This window comes from Pagrus major, chromosome 14 (genome assembly GCF_040436345.1).
Source record: "Pagrus major chromosome 14, Pma_NU_1.0".
Classification (NCBI taxonomy): Eukaryota; Metazoa; Chordata; class Actinopteri; order Spariformes; family Sparidae; genus Pagrus; species Pagrus major.
The window spans coordinates 25,853,720-25,861,928 of record NC_133228.1 but is presented as its reverse complement, the minus strand read 5'-3'; the positions used below and the strand labels follow the sequence as shown (position 1 = coordinate 25,861,928).

Below are 8,209 nucleotides of genomic sequence, written 5' to 3'. Positions count from 1 at the left end.
GGCTGAAGCTGCTGTCACTCATTAATCAGGCGTCAGTCTGCACACCTGCAGCAGGTGATCTGAATCCACTGCAGTCAGTCCAGAGACACTCATGCTGTGTCCAAATTCAGGGGCTGCATCCTTCAAGGACGCGGCCTTTGCGGCCCACGGAGCCCGGGTCCTTCAGAGACCTTGAAGGCCTCGTCCACCGCTGTTAAATGGGTCGGTCCAGCCTTCGGAGTGTTTCCTGGTTGCGTCACCAGGTGTTCATGCATTAAAGTCTGTTTTGGTTCAAATCCATCAAACGTGTACATTTATTTGTGTGTGTACAATGTGTCAAATCTAAACTGAATTATCAACATTACAAAATAAACATTAACCCATCGGTGAGTAACAACTATATTTACCACAGCATCACCAGCATCACGTGTTTTAACTGAAAGTTGAGATGTGGAGGTTTTATAGTCTCTTGAAGTTTAACACATCTGGCGTTGGATGTTCAAATGAGTAAAAACTGAGTATAAACCCGAGACTCACACTTGAATGTCATGTCTGCGCCACTTGATGTCGCCATTTTCTCTTTCTTTCCCTCTTCTGTTTCGGGACTGAGCAGCGGTGCACAAAGGATCTTGGGATATGTGAGGCCGCGAAGGACAGTAGCAGTGCGTCCTCCAGAAAGAGGGAAGTGCAGGCTGCACATGAAGGAGCCTTCGTGCGGCGTTGTGACGTAATTGGCCTTCAAATGTGCCCTTCGAGGGCTGCAGACCCTGAATTTGGACACAGCCTCAGAGACAACAGGGACACATGTTGGCACTGACACAACATTAGGACATAAAATGTCAAGTTTTGACTTTTAAGACCTCAAAATGATTCTTGTTCCAGAGTTCAGCTGAGTTTGATCTGATGATGCAGATGTTAGATCGATTTATGTACATTAATGTAGATAAAACAGAGCGTACATACCAAATATAAACACATACGAGTTAGTCTTGAGTCTTTAATATCAAATCATACTGACAAGATTAAAACACAACAATCAGAAATATGCTTTAAGAATAAAAAATGTTCAAATCCAAAACTTTGTCTTTTCATTGGAATCCAAAAGTTTATGAATTTCAAACCTTTGTTCTGTTGTCCGATCCGAGGCTTTGGTTCTGGTTGAGCTGAATCTTGTGACCTACACTGAGCGCTCCACACAGCTGACGTGTCTCTGTAGACTTCTGGTCTCTGTGGCGGTCGGACTAGTTTCCTGTTTGTTGCTTTATGTTTTCAATAATGTCATATTTGTCACGGCGCCTGCAAGATTCACCATCAACAGGCGTCAACAACGCTGATCTCAAATCCTATTATTTACTGCAGTGTGGAAAGATTTGCTTGATCCTTCTGTCTGACTGCAGAAACCTCTGTGGTGTATGATGACAAATACATCTGCTGAAGCTCGGACCTTGAGAAGTGCTCACTTACACGGATTTTAAACATTTTTCAGATCTTTATCCTCGACTGTGTGTGTTGGATTTATATTTGTCTGTCACATCATGGAAAGTCTGAAAAACTGGTGTTCATCATGTTCATTGAAAATCTTCCTGCTTATACAACCACAACTAGACTGAACACAGCCGATAATAACACCACACCGACCCACCGGACTGCACGAACGTCCCTCCTCATCGCTGCCTCTGATAGGCCGGTTGGAGATTGTTCGGGGGGGTGGACGGATGTTCGGTTCTTGGAGAATCACTGTGATTGTTCCAGTTTCATTCCAATCAATAAAACTAAGCATCAGTCAATCAGCAGTGTTTCTTTGTGGCAAGTCAGCGAATCAACTTTATTATGCCTGCACAATCTTGCCAGATTGAAGGTTAACATATCAAACAGTTAAAATTCATTCATCACTTTTTGATACATACAAAATCACTATAAAATGTCACTCTGTAATATCATGTCATTGCAACATCGCCTGTGTTTCCTCAACATTCACAAAATAAACTGATCGTCTCACCGCACGTCTTCTTCCTGTGGTAAAAAAAAATCAAATCTTCCTCTGAACGAAAGATTCAGGGAAGAACAGCGACCTCCGCGTCTGCTCGCTCAACAATAAGACCATTTTCTGTCAAAGAAAATAAAACGAGGGAGAATAAATAAAATCAAAAGCAAAGAGATAAAGTCAGAGCACAGCTTGTCCTGATCCTCCGTCATCACTTCAGCTTCCTGCAGCTGTCACATCAAGTCTGACCAGATGGAAACACGATGCCTCTGTACAGGTGGAGGTGAGTTCAAAAACGTTTCAGCAGAAACCAGAAATATCCTGAGAGGTTCTGTAACCTGACAGGAAAGACGGTTCGTTGGAAAAAACCCACTTTCAAAAAACATTCTTGGCAGGTGATTGGACAGAACATGTGTCTCATCATCATCTATCAACCAATCAGATCAACAGTAGGTGAGCGCTACCACCAGGAGGAGGAGCCAGCTGGTAAAATAAAACATTTTTTGTTTACAAATAGAAAAATTTTGTTACAAATCCAAAAGTTTGTGAATTAAAAATGTTTGTTTGTGATCAAAAACACTCGTTTATAAATCAGAAAGTTGAGTGTAGTAAAAAGATTGTGTCAAGTCCAAAAGTCCTTCTGCTGACAGAAGTTCCTCAGAGGACACTACTTGGTTTAAACATGCACAAAGTAAGTGGTTTTGTCCAAATGATTGAATTCATCATGATCATCGTCGTTATCATGTGAAGAACATTGTCTTTCACTTCACCTGTTTTTAAATCAAGAACATCAGTCTGAGGCAGGTTTGGATTCATGTGTTAACTTTTAACACCCCTAAGTCCTAAAGGTGATTAATTTCTATCTTCAGCTCTGATGTAAGCACCTTGTCCACATGAGATACTTGAGGTGTACAAGATACTAACGTCACAAAGATTAGACTGAAGTTAGCTGTAGTGGAAACCAGATCCATCTTGTTTGTTGTGCACACATTGTTATCTTGTTTGCACCAGGTAGCATCGTCTGCTAACATGATAACATCTCCTGATAAACAACAAACTTCTGGCCAGCACTGTTGAGGTCATCAACACAGATTAGCAGAAATCAAAGATGAACTGTTATAAAAGCTGGTGTAACATCACTCTGACGGCCACGACTGTAAAATCATTTTGACAAACTGCAGAACAAACGGAGATGTAACAGCAGAGAAGCAGTGTCCTGTCTCTAACTGAAGCTGTGGTGTAATCTCTGTAAACGGCAACAAATACACAGCTGTTGTTTCAGGCGGCGATTGTCTCAGAGAGACACAAGACAGAGAGTGAAATATTTTGCATATAGCATAAAAACTGCTTAAACAGTAAGTGAATAGTCTTTGCGTCTTCAGTGCATCAGGATGAGGACGAGGAGCTGCAGTGGGGAGATGGATATGAAGATGAAGAGTTCAGTTTTAAGGGACGGTGACGTGGAAGGGACTGCCGGGGACGTTCTCGTCACCCCATTTGACGATGAGGATGTAGCTGCCTTGTTCTTTGACGGTGTACGTGACGTTGTACATCCTGTTGCCCATGTGTTTGACGTACACCTCCTCGCAAGGCGTCTTTGGCCCGTGAACGCCCACCATCAACATGTTGGTGCCTGCAGAATCGACAACAAAGACATCAGTGAACGGTGAAAATGATCCATTCACAAATCCTTCCTGACTGTGTGTTTGTTCCTCACCTGCTTTGCTGCAGTCGACTGTGAACGTGTTCTTCTGACCTACGAAGGCTTTCGACAGGCCAGCGCCTCTCGAGATGACTTTACTGGCATCTGAGGAGAATTTGGGTAAAGAGGCGAAGGCCCCTCCCATCGCTGATGTCTTGCTGACAGTTTCCACGAGGACAGACGACGTCTCATGCAGACTGTGACCACCGGAAAGACGAGGTCCTGCAGAGAGATTCAAGGAAATATGAGCTTACCTGTTTCAGATACACTTCACATTTTGTTTTGCTCCAAACTGCCTTTCAAAGCAAATTTGGCATTTCCACTTGAACTCTGGAGGCAGCAGGGTAAGTGAAGTGTAGACTGTAAAGTTTGGTAGAGACAGAATACAAGTTTGGATCTGTTGTTGCCAGGTTATGCAAGGCCCTTGAGTACCAATGAAGAGAAGCTCCAGGGAACTCCAGTGTACTGGAGTACTGGCCCACTTCAAGCACTTATCACAATAATCACACAAAATGTGAGCAGCTCTGTGGTCCATTGACCCACCTGAGACTTTGGCCTTAAAGGGGCTGCCTACGATGTGTTGGGGTCCTCCATACTTGATGGAGATCAGGTAGTTTCCAGGAGCCATGGGTGTGTAGGAAACTTTGTAGCCTTCAGGACAATCCTGACAGTCCATCTTCACCTTCGACGGCCCGTCGATGGTCACGGACAGAGCTCCTGAGCCGGCATTACAAGTGTTCACAGCGAACTCTGACGCCACGCCTGACAGAGAAAACAGACATGATGAATACATTAAAATCTACATAATTTTATCATTGAGGTCTTTCAAATAAAAGGCGTCTATTTTTATGTATACCTGTGGTTCCTCCCTCCAGTCCCGGTCCGAAGGCGGAAACCATGCCGGGATCTCCGACCTGTCCTGGTTCTCCCACTCGGATCTTGAAGGGACTGCCAGGAACATGACTGCCATTGAAACGGACGTCGATAGAATGGACTCCATTTTCCTTCGGGATGAATCTGATAGCATGTTGGTCTGTAGGAAGACATGGACTTGGGTTGGGACACAGGCTTTGACTGTCTCAGAGGTCATAATTATTCTCTACAATAATTTGTATCTTTCTTCCTGATTTAGTTGGGTCACCTGTAGATAGGCAGTCTTTTAGTTTGCAGTAAAGAAGGCTCTGATCATCAGAATCCATAGCTACGTAGAGTTGGGTGTCATCTGCATAGTGATGCACATTATTTATGATGACATCTAAAAACAACATAAAACTAAAAAGGTAGTGGGCCCAGACTTCAGCCTTGTGGTACCCCATGATAAATGTTAATGCTAATTTCATTTACAAACACAAACTTTTGCTGCAGTTGGTATAACCGCTGTGTTTTTACATTTAATCCCTTCACTTGACATTTATGATAAAGCGTGGGTCTTACCGCTGTCCAGCTCAGTGATGTAACACTCCTCTATGGCTCCTGATGGTGTGTGGATCTTAGCATCAATCAGCCCTCTGGCCCCATTCAGCTGGACAGCAAAGGAGGCTTCCTGCCCAACTTTCAGACCCATCTCCTTATGAAGAACAGATGAAGAAAGAAAGAAAAAAGATGGGTTTTATTTTGTAGCTTTACTGACAGCTAATTAAGACCATGTCCAACTGACTCCATTCACACAAGCAATTTTAGATCAAGATACACTGGCAACAGACAACTTCTTTGCTTTAACTCCTCATTCTGCAGTAAAACCTGCGTACTTATTAATACAACCGGCTGTTTTTACTCTGAGATCAGGGTTTCTACATCAAACTTCTTACGGTTGTTTTATGTAATTTGATGGAGGACACCATCCCCCTTGTTAGCAAAATGACCAAAATGCATCCCCCTTGTTAACCTGCCACCCCTCTCCATCCTCCCTCCGATTACTAATACTTCAACCCCTGTCCAGGTCTGTAACCAGACGCCATCCTATCCAGACCTATAACTGATACATTATTGATAATTATTACATTTTGACGGAGCGTTACTGTTTAAATCAGCTTAGCTTTTCTAGCCTTAAGGCACTGAGCCCACCCTGTTTAAAATTAACAAATCGCCTACTACCAGTGGCAATAAATACATTATAAAGAGGGTTTCTGACAATCTGTTTATAGAGGTGCAAAATACCAGCTCAGCTGAAAGGCTGCATGAGATGATAAGACGATAACGACAAAGGTCAGAAGCCAAATATATGCAGAACTATAGTTAACACAAGAAGATAGCAGAGATACATTTATACACACCAGAAATACACTCTCTTAGTACGGAGCAGCCAGTCAGACACTAATAATAAATCTATTCATAGTAAATAGAAATGACACCTTAATATAGCTGATGACACATCAGGAGGTCGAACATGGAGAGTCTTCACATATCAGTGACCTCAGCCGGCTCCTCACAAACTGTTTTATCTCAGTTAAAGAAGATTCAGATGACGTGTTCTCACCTGCAGGCTGGTGATGGTGAGGCGGCGAGCGTCGTCAGACAGAGTGGCAATGGGGACGATAAAGGGAGAGTCTGGGATGTGCTCATCGTTGAACTTAATGGACACCTCATAGTCGCCTGGAGAGAAGCAAACAACAAAATTAAATAATCATGTGTTTGAATATCATTATGTCATGTACATGTTCATGTGGTTTCCCAGGGGTCCATTCCTGGCTCGCTTTTATTTTCAATACACGTACACTACATAGACTGCAATCCAACAAGTCTACTAGCCTAGCTAATCTTCCTGACTATCTGAATGACATCAAATGCTGTAACTTTTTCTAAAAATGTATGATGATAAGTATGACATCAGACTTATCATCATACATTTTTAGTGTGTTTAAAGTCAATCCACACAACAACAAGCTAACAGACAAAAGTTTGGTGTTCAAATTCGTTTTTTGTCTCTGTGTCTGCCTTTGTTTGCATACATTTTTTTTTAATCTCTGCATTGATTGGTTTTTTTTTTTTCTAAACATCGTTTAAGAGTCACCAAGATGTTTTTTGTGCAGGAATTACTTTTTTTCAATGGGTTTTAATTGAAAAGCTGCCAGAATTGGTGGGTAAGAAAATTGGTTGGTGACTGATCTCAACAACTAATGGAAAAGATGACAAAATATACAAAAATCTGAACCAGTTAATTAAAAAATAACGTTTCTTTGAAACAGCAACAACAAACTTTCATTCTTATTTTGTTGATTCTGATGCCCCCTGTGGACAAAAGTGTTATGATCACCACTGCCTTCTGAATAAAGAACTGCATTGTTTTGATAGTCACAAATGGTCGTGTTTTCTTATTTAGATCATACAGAGGCATCAGTATTACATTGAGACTGCTTCATGACCAGCTAAAAGTTCCTTGTAGCACGTTTGAATAACCAAGATGAAGAAAATTCTTTGTCAGTTTCTGTTTTTCAGGAGGCTCAGATCATCAGGATCAACAGCGAGTGAGTATCATCTGCATATCGACGAACATTAGCTCTGTGCATGGATAGCTCTTGTTGGCAATAAAGCAGACCAGCAGATGACCCAGAATGATTTTGGTGCTCCACATGTAATTCAGTGTTTTGTCCAGCTAACATGTCTGTTTTTGGGATTAAATTTGATCGAGAGTCTCACCAGGCTCCTGAACCACATAGGCGACTCCGCAGGATCCGTCCTTCCTGTCTTCAAAGGTGATCTCGGCCTTACTCGGTCCCTCCACAGCGATGGATAAACCTCCAGCGCCGGCCTCTCTGGTCCAGATACTGAATTCAGCTGAAAACACCAAACACAGCTCACATTTATCACCATCTACTCTGCGTACAAGTGGTGGATGAGAAGCAACAACGCAGAACATTTTCTTTGATTTTAACAAATAGAAGAGAATGAGAAAGGAAGGGAGGACAGAGAAGAAGAAGAAATGAAGGGAATGAAAGTCTTTTCCCAGCCCACCTGGGATCCCTGCGACTCCTCGGTCCAGGCCGGTTCCTCCTGCTCGGACCTTGTGGGCCCCTCCCTCTCCCAGGGGCCCCACAGTGAACTGGAAGGGGCTCCCGGGGACGTGTTGGCCCCGATATTTAACATTAACGGTGTGGGCTCCCATCTCCTGAGGGATGAAGCGGACGCTGTAGGTGCTGTCCTCTCCTTTAATGATCTCTGCGTCCTCCGTCTTTCCTCCAGGACTCGTCACCTGAGCTGTCATCTCCTGGTTACTTGCCTCACCTGAGAGGGAGGAGGAGGAGGAGGAGGAGCAGGAGGAGGAGGATGAAGATGGAGAGAAAGAGGGACATGGATCAGATGATTTGTCTGATAGGATTCAGATGAGGGTTAAGAGTCTGTGAGTCTTTACAGGGCATGCAAACTCTTGTATATGTCATTAATACACACTATCAACCTTTTCTGGTCAGTAAACCCTTTTTTGAACAATTGTCAATTTTGAGGTTTCGGTGTATTTTGCTTCCATAACTTGTCTTCATGTCTTTCAGACTAGAGGAAGGATCCATAATACACATTTAGGTGTTTATTTTTGTTTTCTTTCCAGATTT

General features: G+C 42.9%; 1 protein-coding gene across 4 annotated transcripts in view; it reads right to left on the bottom strand.

Annotated features, from left to right (window-relative positions):
* Positions 1-1,775: 1,775 nt before the first annotated feature.
* LOC141008555 (filamin-C-like) overlaps positions 1,776-8,209 on the bottom strand; it is a 74,220-nt gene continuing 67,786 nt past the window's right edge. For all 4 annotated transcript variants that reach the window (XM_073480978.1, XM_073480980.1, XM_073480981.1 and 1 more), the window contains 8 exons: positions 7,617-7,886; positions 7,302-7,439; positions 6,142-6,257; positions 5,100-5,232; positions 4,522-4,698; positions 4,209-4,427; positions 3,681-3,887; positions 1,776-3,596 (listed from right to left, as the gene is read on the bottom strand). In XM_073480978.1, coding sequence (XP_073337079.1) covers positions 3,409-3,596; positions 3,681-3,887; positions 4,209-4,427; positions 4,522-4,698; positions 5,100-5,232; positions 6,142-6,257; positions 7,302-7,439; positions 7,617-7,886 — 1,448 coding nt within the window. In that variant the 3' untranslated portion in view covers positions 1,776-3,408. The remainder of the gene's footprint in view (positions 3,597-3,680; positions 3,888-4,208; positions 4,428-4,521; positions 4,699-5,099; positions 5,233-6,141; positions 6,258-7,301; positions 7,440-7,616; positions 7,887-8,209) is intronic.